At 52.8% G+C, this 18,461-nt stretch overlaps 1 protein-coding gene across 1 annotated transcript; it reads left to right on the forward strand.

The window, feature by feature from the left end:
• Positions 1-1,542: 1,542 nt before the first annotated feature.
• TFAP2E (transcription factor AP-2 epsilon) lies at positions 1,543-18,190 on the forward strand. Its single transcript, XM_065883338.1, has 7 exons — positions 1,543-1,569; positions 1,893-2,372; positions 2,963-3,014; positions 13,757-13,979; positions 15,344-15,462; positions 16,000-16,141; positions 17,908-18,190. Exons 1-7 carry the CDS (start codon positions 1,543-1,545, stop codon positions 18,188-18,190), a joined length of 1,326 nt encoding a protein of 441 aa, XP_065739410.1.
• Positions 18,191-18,461: the final 271 nt, after the last annotated feature.

The raw sequence follows: 18,461 nt of genomic DNA on the forward strand, positions 1-18,461 counted from the left end.
AAGCAGACTACACCAGCTCTGCCACTTAACTAGCACCGTGATCTTGGGAAAGTCATGTCACCTCTCTGTGCCTCACTTTTCTCAACTGAGAATGGGGGTGATAAGGGTTTCTATCTCATAGGGCTGTTGTGAGAGTTAAATAACTCAATACTCATCAAATACTTAGCATAGAGTCTGGCACACTCTGTAATGTTTGCTGTGATTATTTCTACTCTGCCCTGGTCTGAGCATCTTCCCTTTTTTAATTTTTATTTTTATTACTTTCTTTTAGCACCTTCCATCTGCTTTCTTAATTCCCATTCCCCTTAGCATTCCTCTCATTTCCCTTTCTTTAACCCTTGTCCCTGTTCCTTAGGAAGGGAGGGTTGGGTTTTGAAGGAAAGAAAGATAGAGGGACTGCAGGAAGTGGAACATGCTTGAGAGCCAGCCAGTGCCTGCCATGGTAACACACAAACACACAGCCTGCGCATGTTAGTGTGATGAGAGCACACGGTCCACATGATGTCAGTTACACACAGCTTCACTCAACATCCTCTGGGAGCCCACACTCAGTCAGCCCAGGCCCTCATGGCTTCAGAAATAGCTTGAGCCCTTCTCAGGTGGAACTCACGATGCCCAGCCCCAGTGTCAGGCAACTCTCTCTTTCGGGCCAGTTTGTGTCTCCAACTTCCTCAGACCCTGGCTTGGCACTGGGAGTTACCAGCTGGGGGAAGCCTGAGTGAAGTAATCACCCTCAGAGGGGCTTTGATCCAGAAATGTGCAGAGAGGCTGTGATGGCCCCCAACTCACACACACACACACAGATACTGACATGTGTGCACATGAGCCAGCAGGCTTGAGTCTGCAGCTCACAAACTTCTTCCACCTTCAAGACTGCCCACCTCATCCATAATCCAGTGAGGCGGTTAGAGAAAGGACTGATACCCATTTTACAGACAGGGGAGCTGAGGCCGAGGAGGAGTAGTGCTTTGCTCAAAGGCAAAGGTGCAATAGAACCGATAGCAAACTAGGGCCCTTATGTCCCAGCCTCGAATCCTTCTCTGTTTCAAGGTGACTGGGAACTTCGAGCCTAGAAAGCGATCAGACAAGCGCGGGTTGGAATCACAACCCTCTATCCTTCCCAGGGGGTTGCGCCAAAGCTACGCCTCCTCTTGGGCTGTCGCTGGGGAGCTGGGAGAAAGCGGCCCTAGCGTATCTCTTTAATGCGCGCCCCCGGAGGCCCGGCGCGCCCCCGCCACTATAACTGGAGTGCATGGAGCAAGCTGCGTTCAGAGGAAGAAGGGCGGGCGCTGGGCGCCCATTGACCGACTTTTCCAAGTGCGATCAGCGCCCGTCCGGCCTACATCCCGCCCCCATGGACCCGCCCGGGGGCGCCCACTGCTGAGGACCCGATGCCTATTGGGCTCCGGGCTAGGTTGCACCCTGCCACCGCAAAGTGACCCCCCACGGGCCGTACAGGCTCCCAGCACCTCTTCCCGCAGAGCTCGCCGTCGGGCGAGGGCTCCACCGCCGCCACGCCTCGCGCCCCGCGCTGCCCGCCCCATGCTGGTGCACACTTACTCCGCCATGGTGAGTAGTCTCGGGCCCGGGGACACCGGGGCGTACCGGGCCGGGATCCGGGAGCCTGAATGCTGGACCTTCCGAACCTCCTCCTCCAACGAAATTTCGGAGGGAGGGGGCCACAGCGACTCCGCCCGCTGAGAACTGTGCGCGCCGGAGACCAATGTCCCCAGCCCAAGGCTCCCGCGCCCACGGGTCATTCAGAGATAGACCTCGGGCCTCGGGAAGCGGGCAGGACGGCAGCTGGCTCCTCGGGAGCTGAGGAGGGTCCTTTCGGGCTGGGTCCTTTCAGCTGCCTATGGGTCGCCTAACGCGCCCCTTTTCTTCCCCAGGAGCGCCCCGACGGGCTGGGCGCAGCGGCTAGCGGGGCCCGCCTGTCGTCGCTGCCCCAAGCGGCCTACGGGCCGGCGCCGCAGCTCTGCCACACGCCGACCGCCGCCGCCGCTGACTTCCAGCCGCCCTACTTCCCGCCGCCCTACCCGCAGCCGCCACTGACCTACGGCCAGGCGTCCGACGCCGCCGCCGCCTTTCCCCATCTGGCCGGAGACCCGTACGGTGGCCTGGCGCCCCTGGCACAGCCGCAGCCTCCGCAGGCTGCCTGGGCCGCGCCCCGCGCCGCCGCCCGCGCCCACGACGAGCCGCCCGGCCTGCTGGCGCCTCCCGCCCGCGCCCTGGGCCTCGACCCGCGCCGCGACTACACCGCCGCTGTGCCGCGGCTCCTGCACGGCCTGGCAGACGGCGCGCACAGCCTGGCCGACGCGCCCTTCGGCCTTCCCGGGCTGGCGGTGCCGCCGAGCCTGGAGGACCTGCAGGTGAGGCCCGAAGGGTCCGGGATGGGCCAGCATCCGCTGCGGTGACTTAGGACCTGGCTGGAGGCAAAGAGTGACCAATGCAGGAACCCGACTTTTCTCCCAGCCTGACACTTCTTGCTCGTGACTCCCAGGATGCGTCCCACGTCCTAGGTTAGACGCTGCCTGGCCTTTCGGGCGGCCTGACACTGAGTCCATGAGCAGGTGCCTGGATGGCGGCGACCCTTCGCCGAGTAAATGGGCAGAGGCCGAACCACTTTTGTCCCTCTCCACTGGGCAACGTAGGGAACCTATGCCCAGTCGCGGTCTACTGGAGCAGCCTGTACCTGGAGCGAAGCGAAGTGGAGGAGTTGCCTGTCTTAAGGTTCCAAAATGCCCTTTTTGCACGGCATGGCGAGGCACCCAGGGCTCCAACTCAGCCGCAAATGGTGGAGCGCCGGTGAATCCTGGTCCCGCCCGTCGCCGGCCGCAGGCGACGGGTGGTGCGCGTTGGGTGAAGCAGACAGGACAGGGACCGGGGACAGCAGGGGCTTGGGAAGCGAAAGGAGACTAGATCTACGAGCGCCCTTACCACCACCCTGTCCTATTTGCAGGCCATGGACGAGCCGGGAATGAGCCTCCTGGACCAGTCCGTGATCAAGAAAGGTAAGGAATGGCGTGCATCTGCCAGGGCAGAACCGGGCGAAACGGTGCAGGCCCCGGCACACAGACCCAGTTTCTTCCCCTGTGGCGCGTCCCTCCTGTGCGTCGCCAAGCTCACTCTTTACCAAGGCAAGGGCACTCTTTTGGATCTGGAGTTAATTTGCAAAACGAGTTAAACCACTTCTCTGTTTCCTAAGAGGTGTTAATGGGAGTGCTATTCCCATGGATGTCGTTAAATGATTTCCACTTTACCAAGCCTTATCATTTCCTAGCCTGTCTGGTGCTTTCTGCCCCTCCCTTCCTAGCAGGGCCTTGGGGACCTTGAGGTTTCCCTAGGGAATGTTTTCTCGGTTTGGGAGCCTCTTTCAGCAGTTTAGGAATAGGGGAGCTGGTGTGTGACTATTGTGTTGGGCTGTGCGCAGGAGGGTCAGGGCTTGGGAGTTGGTGTCTATGTGAGTTTGGGATCCTGTACATGTCTCTATGTTGCTTTCCCAGTATTTCTTGGTGTCTCTTGCTGTGAGTGTGTGACGTGTGTCTGTTATGTTGGTGTAATTTCCATGTATTTGGGGGTCAGGGTCCCTGTTGTATCCCAGAATTTGTTCTTTGGCACTGAAGATCTTTAAGCATGTAGGGTTGCTCCCTGTGTATTTTCAGGATGTTTGTGTCTCTCTGCCCTTGGAAAAGCCAGGGGTTTGAGATCTGCCCTCCAGTGGATTTTCGGGCCTGTGAGTTCTGACTGTGACAGGGAAAGGTGAGAAAGACAGAGATTCAGAGAGGCCCAGGGATAAATTTGGGGCAGGTGCAGAGAGGAATATGGAGACACAGACAAGCCCGCTGTACCTGGGGCAAGCACTTGAGCCGGGATTGGCTCAAGTTGTTTTTCAAACGAGTGAATTCAAGCCTGGGCTCTGTTTGCCCTCCTTGAGTCCCAAGGAGGTGGGGTGGGGGGAGCTGGATTTCAAAAGTTGAGGCTGAGTTACCTGGGGCTGGGAGTTAGCTGGACCACCTGGTGTACATGTGGGGAAGATGAGGAGACAGGCCTCCCAGAACTTGGGAGAAGGGAGCTCCAGGTATTGGGGCTGTTACCTGGAGCTGGGGGTTTGGGGAGGCTGCCTGCAGTCCAGGCAGGTGTACACTCAGAGCCAGCTCTTCGCTGGCGGCCGCTGCCTTGCTTTAGTGGATTATTTGGAACCCGACAGAAGGGAGAGCTCGGTGTGCAGCGGCAAGAGCCTGCCGCTGTGCTGTCCACCCAGAGATTCAACCATGGTCTTGGTCCCCAGTTCTGACTCCTGCCCGGGCTCCACAGGCTACGGGGGCTCGGCTCACTGACTCCCTCAGGGAGGCCAGGACTTTGCATTTTGGGAAGGAGCTTGGGGATTTCTGCCCTGGGGAAGGGTAGAAGGATCAGGTGGGGCTCTGAGTACCTTAAACCCCAATCCCCTGGCCAGAGCCAGGACAAAAGACTGGCTACCAAGAAGGCACCAAAATTGCCTTGAGTTCGTTTCTCTCAAAGGACATCAGCTTTCATAAATCCCGGGTCCTAGGGGTGTGCCGGGATCCCCGAAGAACACAGTGAGTGCAGCCGGGACTGTCCCGAGTGCTGCACACGGGCTCCGGCGGGTGGGGGATGGATGTGGGCGCTGGTGCTGTTCGGGATGTCGCCGACGCGGGCGTGCACACCGGCCGGACACCAGTGTCAGCCCGTCGGTGGCCCAGTGGAGCCCGGCGACCTGAGCTGGGGACTGCGTCCTGGGGGCCCCAACCCGGACATCGAGTCACAGCCCGGAGCAATGCAGCAAAGGGGGAGGGATGAGAGCCGGGGCTCCCAACGGAAGGAACAGGCTGGTTCCTGAGTCGCGAGCTTGTCCTTCGGCTGGCGTGGCGAGCCTTTGAGGAGGAGAGAGGGTCATTGCGGCAGAGCCGATCTGCGAGGTCCGGACCTCGCAGCGGGGTGCGTGGGCGGGCGACCCAGCTGTGGCTAAGCAGGTGGCCCGGTTGGAGCCCTGCGCCCTGGAGCCTCCACGCCCCACGCGGCGGGTAATTTTCGTTTGGGCCCTCCGCAGTCACTGCGGAACTCCGGCCACGCCGCCAGCCACTTGGGCACAATTGATTAGCGTCCTTCTTCGCCCTCAAGCCTTCTGAAGGCATCGGGAGCCCCGGTCGAGTCCTGAAGTCCTCCGGCACCTGCCAGGGGCGGTGGAGGACCATCCCACTCAGACCCGGGTCCTGGAATTATAGAAGGTCGTTCTTGGCTAGCTGAAGCAAAGGATTCATTCCTCCAGCTCCTCCCGGCCCTGGCGGGAGGGGCAGCTGTGTCACGGGCGGTTGGAGTCCTAGGCTGTGAAAGGGAGGCGGCCGCAGCCCTACACCAGAAGCAGCCTTGCTACCGCAGGGAGGCCTCGGGTCTCGACTTCGACAGTGCGTCCAGGGAGGTTGTAAAATCTTCACTACTCCAGGCAGGGGAGGGGAGGCGAAGTCCCCGCCCCACCACACACTTCCAGGCCGGCAGCCCGTTGTAGCCAGGGCTGCCGGGGCAAGGATGGCAGATGGGGCTGAGGCTGACCCGAAGGGAAGTGGGGAGCCCTCAATTTTCTGCCCACATTTGTCACTTTCAGTTTCGTGACTTGTCCTAGGGGCACAGAAAGCAGGCGGGACTGGCCTGAGAAACAGACATGGACAGGAATATTTCCCAGCCAAGAAAGGCAGTGAACAGGGTCTGTATACCTTGTAGCGGGAGCTCAGAAGAGGAGCAGTGAGTGCCTGAACTTGGGAGGCTTCCTGAGGGAGAGGCAGCAGGGGGCTCAGTAGGTGTTCAGATTTGTTGAATGAAGGGTTTGGAAGTCTGAGTGCATTTGGAGAGGGGGTGTACAAAGGGCCGAGCTACTTTCGCTCCACTAGGAACAGCACGTGCCTATGCCCTCTCTTTGGAAAGCCAGACAGGTTTAAAAAGGTTAAAAATCTCCGTGGGTTTCAGGCTGTACAGTCACAGCTGGAGGGGAGTGGTTTGGGGATGAGAATTGAGATAATCCTCCTTTCCTCTGAGGAGAGTGGATAGTTGCCTAATTGGGGGGAGCGGGAATCCCTCTCTGCTGGGCTCTGTTGTCCAGTCTCAGGGCAGGGGATGATGTAAGTTCTCTGCTCTCCCTGGATCTGGGGAAAGAAAAGGGAGATGGGGAGTTTCTGGGCTTCCAAGTGAATCTACAAGCAGGGCCAGGACCAGGGTGAGGTAAGTGAGGAACTCACTTGAGGCAAGATTTAGGAGGGCGCCTAAAAGCTCAGTAATCAAGGTAAATGATACATCTTAGTGCAATATGTTTAAAAATTTTTAATGCAAAAAATATCCACAATAAACGAAATATCAAAATTTACGTAAAGATGGAATCTGACCCTGCACTTCTACAACCCTGCCTCACTTGCCTCCCAGGCTACCATTGGGCCCAGAATGAGACAAAAAAACTGGTGCCCATGCAGATAGACTGTGGACTGTACCTGAGGGCAGCATAGAGCAGGGCAGTGAACGGTAGCAGTTATATTTAAAAGAAACCCTCTAGGGGAGAGGAAAGAGGGGAGGGGGAAGATAGGAGTAGGGGATTAAGAGGTACAAACTTACTATGTATAAAGTAAATAAGGTACAAGGATATATTGTACAACACAGGGAACATAGCCGTTATTTTATAATAACTATAAGTGGAATGTACCTTTAAAAATTGTCAATCATTGTGTTGTACACTTGCAACTTATATAATATTGTACATCAACTATCCCTCAATTAAAAAAATAAAAGAAACCCTCTAGCAGTTGGTGAGAAGGAAACTTAACCAGCAGGTCCCACTGGGGAGATGAGGGGACTCAAGTGGGCTGGGAGAAGGGTCACGACCCCTCCTGTCTGCCTTCCTCCTGCTGCCCCTTCCCCCCAGGCTTTGGACCTTAAGTGGTACCTTAAGTGTGGTCTAAGGAACCACATGCATCAAATCCCCAGGGGTGCTTGTTAAAAAATGCAGATTTCCTGGGCACCATTTCACATCTACTGAATGAGAATCCCTGGAATTATGGCCCTGGAACTTCATTTCTTTAACTGATTGATTGAAGTAAAATGTACATACCTGAAATTCACCCATTGGAAAAGTGCAGTTCGATGATTTTTAGTAAATGTATGGAGTTGTGTAACCATTACCACAGTCTGTTTTAAGACATTTCCAACACCCCCCAAAGTTCCTCCATTCCCAGTTGTAATTAATTCCCACTCCAGGCCTTAGGCAACCACTGGTCTGCTTTCTGTCTATATGTTTGCACATACTGGACATGTTATATAAATGGAACATGTAAGTATGCTGACTTTTGCATCTAGCTTCTTGTACTTATAATGTTTTTGAGGTTCATCTGTGTTGTAGGCTGTATCCGTAGGTCATCCCTTTTTTATTGGCTAGTATACTCCATCGTGTGGATGTAACACATTTTGTTTATTCATTCAGCAGTTGATGGACACTGGGGTTGTTTCCACTTTTTGGCTAGGATAAGTAATGCTGCTATGATCATTTACACGCATGTCTTTGTGCGGACATACGTTTTCACCGCTCTTGAACTCCTAGGAGTGAAATGTCTGGATTTTATGGTAAGTTTGTCTTTAATTTTTTTAAAGAAACTCCCAAGCTGTTTTCTAAAGTGGCTGTACTGTTTTACATTCCCACCAAGAAAGTGTGAGAGTTCCAGTTTCTCCACATCGTCATCTGCACTTGATATGTCTCTTTTTGATTATAGCCTTCCTGACGGTACCTCAGTATCCTTTTAATTTGCATTTCCCTAATGACTAATGATGCTGAACACTTTTCCATGTGCTTACTAGCCATTCATATATCATTTTAAGTGAAATGTCTACTCACATATTTTGAACATTTTCTAATCGGGTTGTATATCTTACTATTGGATTATAAGAACTCTTTATGTATTCTGGATACACATCCCTGATAAGATACAGGATTTGCAAATATTTTCTTCAAGTCTATGGTTTGTCTTTTCATTTTCTTAATAGTGTCTTTTCAGGTGCAAAGGTTTTCGATTTTGATGAAATCCAGTTTATCATTATTTTCTTTTATGGATCATGCTTTTGGTGTTATATTAGGAACTCTTTGCCTAACCCAAGGTCATGAAGATTTTTCTCCTGTATTTTCTTCTAGAAAGACTTGCAATTTTAACCAACTTTCCAACAGAGTCTATTGCACACTCCCCAGAATCCATGGTCAGACCATATCTACCACCTGTGGACAGAGTGTGTAGACTTGTGTGTGTGTGAGAGAGTCTTGTCTGATAGATTGGCTAACTAGGAGCTCTGTCTGTAGGACATTCCTATGTCTGTAGGAGTGTGTACATGTGAATGGCTTCTGCATTCATGACCAGGGGGACGCCATGGGTAGACCACTTCAGCTTTAGGACACTGTGGTGTGGGAGACAAACACTGGTCCCTCCTTTGCAATCCGTGCTAGTTAATTCCCACCTTCGTGACTGCTCCTGTCCCAGGCTACCTGCTTCCCTAACCCTGGCCTCCAAACCTCTGTCTTTTTTTTTTTTTTTTTTTTTTGCAGTACGTGGGCCTCTCACTGATGTGGCCTCTCCCGTTGCGGAGCACAGGCTCCGGATGCGCAGGCTCAGCAGCCAGGGCTCACGGGCCCTGCCGCTCCGCGACATGTGGGATCTTCCCAGACCGGGGTATGAACCCGTGTCCCCTGCATCGTTAGGCGGACTCTCAACCATTGAGCCACAAGGGAAGCCCACCTCTGTACTCTTTGAAGGAAGAAGCTGAGGAAAAGGGTACAGACAAGTGGGGAAAGCAACAAAGTCTGTAATTCGTATACACAAACACATGTCCACCTGTCATGCACTACATTAGCCGCACCTATGTTTGCATAAATCTGGCATATACTCTATGTTTAAATATATCAGCAGGAGCAAAAGCACTTGCAGATATCCTTATGCATTTTGCCACATTCTTGCAACAGTCGAGCAGAGCCTATGTGTATATAGCTGGGGCTCGGTATTTGTTGTTAAGTGTATATATGCACAGTCTCATCCTCAGTGCTCTATGGCAGGGCATGTAGTTTTTATGTATAGATGTTTGTGTGACACGTGTGCTCACATACGTCCCTGTTTGTACATGTGCAAACAGCTTCACCCAGCTTTGGCCTCTCTCCTCTCTCACAGTGCCTGGCCTCCGGGGTCCCCAGATTTTAATAAAAGCTGGATAGAGGAGGCTGCTGGGGGAGAGAGGAATTCTCTGTTCCTCTGACCATTCCCTCTGGCTAGGAGTCATGGGAGAGAGGACAGTCACTTTGCCCTTCTTGTTAATTTGCTAATTCATAGTTTTAGTTGTTTAAGTCGAGCATGAGGTATAATTTACGTATAGTACACTTCACCCTTTTTAGTTGTGCATTTCTATGAATTTTGACAAATGTAAACATATAGTCAAGATATGAAATATGTTAGAGAATGGTTCCATCACCCCAGAAAGTCCCCTCAAGGCAGAGGGACACAGGTGATGAGGGAGCCCGTGCAGAGGCCTGGGAGACACTGGGGTGGGGGGTGGCATGGCTGCTATTGCGTGTCCAGTGTCAGTGTGTCTGTTGGGTCAGGACATCCTTGCTCCTCACTCTGGGGCGGAGGCTGGGATTAGGATAAGAGGAGTGAGGCAGGGTCGTGGAAGAGCGGGATCAGAGCCTGCTTCTATTTAAATTTTTGATATTTTGTCACTGTAGATTTTTACATTAATTTTTACTTTTAAAAATATTGCATTAAAATACTGTTTGCCTTGATTGCTGAGTTTTTTGCTGCCTCCTTAAATTTTGCACCCACGACAAGCGCCTCCCCTGCCTCACCCTAGTTTTGGCCCAGCTCTGGGGACAGGGAACTTGCTTGGGGTAGGGTGTGTGCTGCTACTCTCTCCACCTCCCCCCACCTCTTCACTTCTCCCACTCAGCCCCATCCATGACCTGTTGGCCCTGCCCTGGTGCCTGAATAGGGACGACCCAGGGAGGAAGGGCAGTTTTACCATCAATTGCTAAAAAAGGAATGAGGTTCCTTTTCCGACCCTCCCCCACCCCACCCCCACCCCATGCATATATTGGCTGTGAGTCTTCACACTTTCTCCCATTCCACGTTTCAAGGGCCCTTGCTTCCCTCATTTATTCTACATTCATTGACACCCCCTTGTGCCAAGACTCTGCTCTCAGGCACTCCCAGTTGGTGGGGAAGACAGAGGAGGAAGCAGACATGAGGTTCAGTGTGGTAAGGACAGCGACAGAGGGTGAAAAGGAGCAGGGGGTGAGGGCTTAGGAAGCTTTGCATTGGGGGTGGTGCCCGGACTGAGGCTTGAGAAGGAGGAGGCCCCGCTTAGTAAAATGGAGAAGGGCTCCTGAGACAGACAGCAAGCAGTTCTGCGGGGCTTAAAGAGCCCACACGCTGGTGAGCTAGTCGTCCCGCATCCCAGGTGGTGCTTCACACGTTCCATGTGACCTGTCCTGGGTTTTTAAATTTTTGAATCAGTTGCCAATGTTTAAAAATCCAGGGACTTCCCTGGCGGTCCAGTGGTTAGGATGCTTCCATTGCAGGGCGCATGGGTTCGATCCCTGGTCGGGGAACTAAGATCCCACAAGCTGCACAGTGTGGCCAAAAAATAATAATAAAGTAAAAATCCAGAGATTTCACCTAGAAATCTCAAATCCTTGTCTCACCAGCAAAAACAAAAACAAAACAAACCAAGAGTTCTGGCAATGTTGGTGTATCCTGCATGGTAACACTCGGCCAAGTAGCAGGTCTCCCACATCTCACTTACTTATATGCTAACTCCTGTGCTCCCCCCCTTTGAAGTCTAGAACTGTGCTGTCCACTGTGGGAGCCACGGGCCACGTGTGGCTATTGAGCACTTGAAATGTGGCTAGTCCGAATTAGGATGGGCTATCACTGTAAAATACGTGTTGAATTTTGAAGACCAAGGACAAGAAAAGAATGTAAAATAGCTCATTAAGGGATTCCCTGGTGGCGCAGTGGTTGAGAATCCACCTGCCAATGCATGGGGGCATGGGTTCAAGCCCTGGGCGGGAAGATCCCACATGCTGCGGAGAAACTAAGCCCGTGCACCACAACTACTGAGCCTGTGCTCTAGAGCCCACGAGCCACAACTTCTGAAGCCCGCGCACCTAGAGCCCGTGCTCCACAACAAGAGAAGCCACCGCAGTGAGAAGCTCGCACACAGCAACGAAGAGTAGCCCCCGCTCGCCACAACCAGAGAAAAGCCCACGAGCAGCATTGAAGACCCAACGCAGCCAAAAATAAAATAACTTACCAAAAAAAGCTCATTAATAATTTTTAAAATATCGATTGTATGTTTCAGTGATAGTATTTTTATTTTTTATTTATTTACAAAAATTTTTAATTTTTATTATTATTTTTTTTGGCTGTGTTGGGTCTTTGTTGCTGCATGCGGGCTTTCCCTAGTTGCAGTGAGCGGGGGCTACTCTTCGTTGCAGTGCGTGGGCTTCTCACTGCGGTGGCTTCTCTTGTTGTGGAGCATGGGCTCTAGGCACACAGGCTTCAGTAGTTGTGGCTCGCAGGCTCTAGAGCACAGGCTTAGTAGTTATGGCTTAGTTGCTCCACGGCATGTGGGCTCTTCCTGGACCAGGGCTCGAACCTGTGTCCCCTGCATGGGCAGGTGTATTCTTAACCACTGTGCCACCAGGGAAGTCCCGATAATATTTTTATATACGGGGTAAGTAAAATATATTAAAATTGGTATTAACATGTTTCTTACTTTTTAAAAATAGAGCTACCAGAAAATATAAATTTATATATGTGGCTTACAGTATATTTGTATTGGTCAGTGTGGGTCGAGAGCCTAAAGGGCAGATGGAGGACCAGGCAAAAGGGGTAGGCAGGGCCGGACCACAAAGGAGGGTGAAGGAGGACATTATGACAGTTAAGAATGTGAACTTTAAAGTCCATGGTCAGAGGTCAAGACCCATGTCTGCTCCTTATTGCTGTACTATCTTAAGTTCTTTGAACTTTTAGTTTCTTCATCTTGAAATGGGGACAGAAAATAGCATCTCCACAGAGCTGTTAATGTGGATCACTTGGTATATAGTTGGCACTCACTGAAGGATAGGCGGCAGCATTCTGCTCAGCTATGGAGCTAGAATTTAATTCTCGGGCACTGAGGGGTTCTAGGCTGGGGAGTGATGGGTGTTTCAGAAAGATCCCTCTGGAGCAGGGGCTGGGCAGAAATTCAGGTGGGAAATGAGTGAGCGTCCCTGTACACCTGGAGAAGTGGCTGCATCCAGGGCACGTGGAGAAAAGAAAGCCCTAGTACGTGGTGATGGATGGGATGTGGTGGGAGAGGGCAGCATGGAGGGCCTCACTGAGGTTTCTAGCTGGGCGATGGGATGGAGGGTTTGAATGTGCCTCCAGAGAGGAAAAAGCTGGAGGGGCTCTGCCAGGCCAGGGACTGGGCCAGCCTTGCTTACCTCTGCCTTCCCAAGGCTTAGCACAGTTCCTGGCACACAGGTACTCAGCAAATATTTGCCAAATGACTGGAGGGCCAAGTGCTGCCTTTGATGCCATAGTCCAGGGCTTGCTACTGGTACTAAGTCTACCAGCTGTGTGATCTCAGCCACATTACTTCACCCCTCTGGGCTTCAGTCTCCTCATCTGTAAAAGGGGAATAACAACATAGCCCCCTGGTGGGTTGTTCTGAGGATTCAGTGAGGTTATCTGTATGGTGAGTGCTCAGTGACTGTTGGCCTCAGGCTCCCCACTTGATCCCCCTCCCCAAACACACAAGGCCTGCCTTTTCTACCAAGGCTCTCACTTCCTTGAAAGAAGAGAAGCCCAAGGGGAAGCAGGTGCCTCAGTCAGTCTCCCTTCGCCCTGATGCTTAGCAGAGAATGGAGGTTAGACTGCAGGAAGAACTTTCTTTTAGAGCCAAGAGTGTCCAAATGGGTGTTAAAAAATAAACTTCTCAGATTTCCCTTCCTGTCCTTCATAGATATTAGTAGATAATTAGAAAGCATTTGGGGGAGGGGGTGATAGAGTGTGTCTCTTCATTCTTGGTCTCCTTGAGCATCCCAGAGAGACTTGGCAGGAAAGGGGCCAGGGCCTAACGGGACCATAACCTCCCTCTCCCTGGGATGTGGGAGCCCAAGGGCCCCAGGCCTTTCACTGATCTGGGGTCGTGGGTGAGACGTGGGGATCACAAATGAGCGGGGGGAATCAGGGATTGCCCGTGATTGTGCAGATCTGGCTGGGCTCTGCTGCAGTGACCCAGGAATCCTGCCTCCAGCTCATATTCCATTTCCTTATTTCCAACTCCCTCTCTGATTACACATGGCAAAACTCCAAGACTGCTGAAGCTGTTTGAGTTTTAACAGGGAACCAGCCTGACTCAGTGAAAGGACAGGGGTTCAAGAGCCAGAGAACTTAGGGTTTAATGTCTACCACCCATTAGCTGAGTGAGCTAGAGGGAGTCACGTTAACCTCATTGTGCTTCAGTCTCTTCCCTTGTAGAGCAGGCATAGTAGAACCTCCTTCCAAAAGGTGCCGGGACGTACAGATGCAGCTGTGTGTACACAGCATGCTAGAACGGGGGCCAGCACACAGCTGGTGCTTCAGCAATGCGCTCATGCCACAGCTGGCTAGTGCCTGTGTCCGGTGGTCCCTGGCTCAGTGTTGTCTCTCTCTCCCTTGCTCTTGCTTCTGCTTCACAGTCCCCATCCCCTCCAAAGCCAGCAGCCTTTCGGCCCTCTCATTGGCCAAAGACAGCTTGGTTGGCGGCATCACGAACCCCAGTGAGGTCTTCTGCTCCGTGCCAGGCCGGCTGTCTCTGCTCAGCTCGACATCCAAGTACAAGGTGACAGTGGGGGAGGTCCAGCGGCGACTCTCACCTCCCGAGTGCCTCAATGCCTCTCTCCTGGGTGGTGTCCTTCGCAGGTAGGAAGGCCAGCCCACAACTTCCTGCACAGTGTCAAAGCTAAAATGTGTGGTCGTTTCAGACTTTCTCAGGAGATCGTAGAGGGGCCGGCCCCACCCCAGGCCACAGGGTCATCTCCACCTCAGTCTCCCTGGGGGATTGTGCATGCTCTCTGGGCAGGCCTAGGTCCTCAGCAGCTCCCATGGGTCTGTGGGCTTGGGGGTCGCGGGTAGAGAGGAGCCTGGGTACAAAGAAGGGATGGAGGACTCACCCACATTGGGTACGATGGACAAGGCTGGGTCTGGGGAAGGGAGAGTGCCATCTTCACCCCATCCCTCAGGAAAAGGATCCCCGGGACCTGAGGCCCATTCCCTGTGTCAGTATAGTCCTCTCTGGTGCGTGTGTTTTGGGGTGGGGAGCATGGGGTGCATGGTTTGTCTTCATAGTTGTGTCTGTCTCTCTGTGTGCGTGTCCTTGTGCCTGGGTATTTCTGCTTCAGGGCTATGAGCTTTGATATGTTTGAGGATAGTGTTTGTGTGTGTGCATGTGTGTGTATATGTAGTGTAGGAGTGGCCAGGAGTATATGTTTCCGTGAGTGTGAGTTTCCTGTGTTACCTTTAGTGAGATGTGTTGGTTACCGTGTTCTACTCTGAGTGTGTATGTTGTGTGTGTGTGTGTGACTGCATGCGCACGTGGAGCTAGACATATGTGTGTTTACCTGTCTGTACCTTTGTGTGGGGCTGCATCTGTGCAGGTGTGGGAGTATCTCCTTATTCCTGGTCTCTTTGAGCAACCCAGAGCGACTTGTATGAGTCTGTGAATGTCTGTACAAATGTCCCTGGGATCCTGACTTGGTGTGAACATGTGTCTCTGACTGTATCCCTGGGTGTTTGAGTCTGTGTGTCTGTCTCTATTGGTGTGTGTGTCTCTATTCTTGGCCCTCAGTGTGCGTTCATCTGTGTATGTGTCTATGTGCTCCTGGGCAGCCGTGTGTGTAACAGTGTCTCCCCATGTGTCTGTGTTTCCCTGTGTTTCAGGGTCTGTGTGTCCCTGGGTAGCTGTGTTGGTGTGCTCAGGTGGGAAAAAGGACCCTAAGATGCTGGTTCATCCTGCCCCACCTTGGGCTGGCCCTGTTATTGAGAGGATTAGGGAGAAGTGAGGGGTTCCTGGAGCTGCGTGCTAGGCCCCCCATTCCCATCTTGGCTGCAAAACCAGTGAGATTAGGAGATTGGGATCAGGTAAATAGAGACCCCAGAGTGTCCCCAGGACCAGACCCCAGCCTCAGCAGGGTTGGTGGAGGCAGGAAGGCCCTGTTGGGTCACTTAGCATACATGCTTCATCTTGTCTTCATAGTGTGTGTCTGTCTTTCTGTGTGCATGGCAAGGGCCAAGTCCAAGAATGGGGGCCGGTGCCTGCGGGAACGGCTGGAGAAGATTGGGCTCAATTTGCCAGCTGGTCGTCGCAAGGCCGCCAATGTGACGCTGCTGACTTCACTAGTAGAGGGTGAGGCCTGAGGGGACCTGTGTCATCCAGTGTGACTGTGTGTGGCTGTCTCTAATGCAGGAGGGTGTGTTAGTCATGTGTGTGTTCTCTGTGCACCATGTATAAGGGGTGTGTGTGATATATGTGTACAGTCTTGAAGTGTATATGCAAGCACACATGTGCATGTGCCGGTACAGTAGAGAGCACGTGTGTGTGTGTGTGTGTGTGTGTGTGTGTGTGTATGGGGGGAAGAGTGGCCAGTGTTTGGATGTGGTAAAGAGATGAGGGGGTCAGAGTCCCTTCCTTGGAGGTTGGTGACTCTCAGCTTGATCATCTTGAGTTCAGGCTCTGGGACAACTGGTGGGCTCAGCTCCCACCCCTTAGCTCAGAGCCCATCTGAGGTAGCCCCAAGGGAGGGCAGCGGGGTTGTGTCTAGAGCTGAGAGGAAATCAAGAGGATGGCCCCAGTCAGGGGTTGGAGTGTCAAGGCCATGCTCCAGGCTCAAAGGTACACCTGGCTGTAGTGACGGCTCATCTCTCTGCCTCCCCTCCCTCCTAGGAGAGGCTGTACACCTGGCCCGAGACTTTGGCTACGTCTGTGAGACCGAGTTCCCAGCCAAGGCAGCTGCCGAGTACCTGTGCCGCCAGCATGCTGACCCCGGGGAACTGCACAGCCGCAAGCGCATGCTGCTGGCCGCCAAGTGAGTGAGGGCGCCACGCACTGGCTGTCATGGGTGCCGCGTACAGGCACATGGGTGCAATGCACAGACACAGACACCAAGCATGGGCACAATGGATACCACCCGTGTACATGTGATGTACACACGGTACATGCAGCACTGCACACAGGCACACCTAGGTTCCATGCTGTGCACTTGACAGGGCACACATGGATACATGTGAACATATCTGGGTTCTACACATCAGCAAACAGTGTCACAGACAGGCTTACGTAAGTCCACGTGTGGGCACCACCAGCCCCAGTCCCGTCATGGGTCTGAGGTTCTCTGGCCTTGCTCCCCCTGCCTGAGCCTTGCCAATCAGCCCCTCTGCTCCAGTGACCTCCATCAGGGCACCAACTCCCACCCAGACCCCTGGGTTGACCCCCCTTTATTCTTACTTCACATCTGACCCCTCTGCAAGTCTCACTGATGCCTCCCTCGCCACCACTCGCATGCCACCTCAACTCTGGTCTCCCAGTCTCACTCCTGGACGTTCACCCCAGCGCCCCTCTGTTCCCCCAGCCTCCCTGCACATGCACTGATCCCTACCCAAGAGCCTTCAATGGCTCCCACTGCTACTGCAATTGATTTTCAAACTAGGTTCTGTAGGGATGCCGCAGGGCCTGTTTAATGAACTGGTGTTCCATTAAGATTTAGTTTTTAGAAAGGGTCCCATTGCAAGAAGAGACAGACATGGGGGCGGGTTTGAAAACCACCATTCTGTCAAGTCCAGACTCCTTTGAGGGCCCCCATAATCTGGTCTGCACAAACTCCACCCGCTCCAACTGACCCACTTGCTCTCTCCTGCCCTCCTGTCCTTGGGCTTGTTCTTCTGCTTAGAACACCATCCAGTCCCCCCACCTAACAGTCCTTCAAATCACAACTCCATGCTCCCGCCTTCAAGGTTTCCTCAAGTCCCCTAGGCAGAATTGGAATCACAGACTCATGGGACTGCCATGACTCATGGGGCCTTTGAGGCTGCTCATATTGGAGCTGGAGAAACATATCTAGGGCAGGGATCACCTCACTCAATCAGCTAACTCATCAAGCACTTTCTGGGTCCCAGTCATGTCTAAGATGCTGACCTGGTTCCTTGGTGATGCAAAGGTGAGACACAAGTGATTCTCCTGCCTGAGCCATATATCCAGCCACATACTGGAGATGGATTCAAATCCCAGCCTAGTCACTTGGGCAGGTCATCTAACCTGTCTGAAACCACCCAGTTTCCTCTTCCATGTGATGGGAATGATAATAACATTATAGATTTGTTGTGAGGATTAAGTGAGATGATACATACAGTGTGCTTGGCACAGCATCCAGGCATCAATTCATGTTCACTGCTAGCTATTATTTCAGTTATTTAAGGCAGATTCTGGATTGTTCCCCAATAATTCCATAGACAAACCTCTTGAAGCATTGGCTGTTTTGGGTGGAGGTGGCAGTAGGAGAGGGAATCAAGGAAAGTTTCCTGGATAAGGTGGGAGTTGAGCTGGACTTGGAACGTGGGCAGGACATCCACAGAAATTGTAGGGTATTGGCATGTGCTATTTATTAGGTGTGTGATATTGGGCAAATCAGTTAACTTCTCTAAACCTTAGTTTACTTTTCTCTAACACGGGTATGATCATCATTTGTAGACTGTTGGGTCAGCAATCATAATGTATATAAAGTACCCAGTATGTGGTGGGTCCTTCCCTGGACTCATACCTTTGTCCTCTAACCTCTGACCCTCCTTCCCCCACCAGGCAGATCTGCAAGGAGTTTGCAGACTTGATGGCGCAGGACCGTTCACCGCTGGGGAACACCCGCCCAGCACTCATCCTGGAGCCCGGAGTGCAGAGCTGCCTGACACACTTTAGCCTCATCACCCACGGCTTTGGCGGGCCTGCCATCTGTGCTGCCCTCACTGCCTTCCAGAACTACTTGCTGGAGTCACTCAAGGGGCTGGACAAGATGTTTCTAAGCAGTGCAGGCAGTGGGCATGGTGACACCAAGGCTTCGGAGAAGGATGCCAAACTTCGGAAGTAACTGCTTCCCCCACCCCATCCCTAAGGGGCTCCCAAGGTCTGAAATGAGGTCTTTGCTCCTGGGGGTGGGCCTGACAGGATTAAAAGGTGGGGTCGGAGTCAGGCCAGAAAGAGAACATTCCTCCAGAAACCCATGAGTTAGGGGTCTGGGCTGGAGTAAGGGGAGGTGGCCTCTGTGGTGGTTTGTAGATAAGGGCCCAGGCGTCTGCCTCGCGCGTGCAATTTTCTGACCCTTGACTGCTGAGAAAGGCTTGGACAGGAAATTGCATGGA

This window comes from Phocoena phocoena, chromosome 1, assembly GCF_963924675.1.
Source record: "Phocoena phocoena chromosome 1, mPhoPho1.1, whole genome shotgun sequence".
Taxonomy (NCBI): domain Eukaryota; kingdom Metazoa; phylum Chordata; class Mammalia; order Artiodactyla; family Phocoenidae; genus Phocoena; species Phocoena phocoena.

Bases quoted from the DNA above. Each gene is read 5' to 3' on its own strand.
- TFAP2E (XM_065883338.1), top strand. From the start codon at position 1,543: ATGCTGGTGCACACTTACTCCGCCATG. The intron at 3,015-13,756 runs GTAAGGAATGGC...TCTGCTTCACAG, and splicing joins CCAGTCCGTGATCAAGAAAG to TCCCCATCCCCTCCAAAGCC. The intron at 15,463-15,999 runs GTGAGGCCTGAG...CCTCCCTCCTAG, and splicing joins GCTGACTTCACTAGTAGAGG to GAGAGGCTGTACACCTGGCC.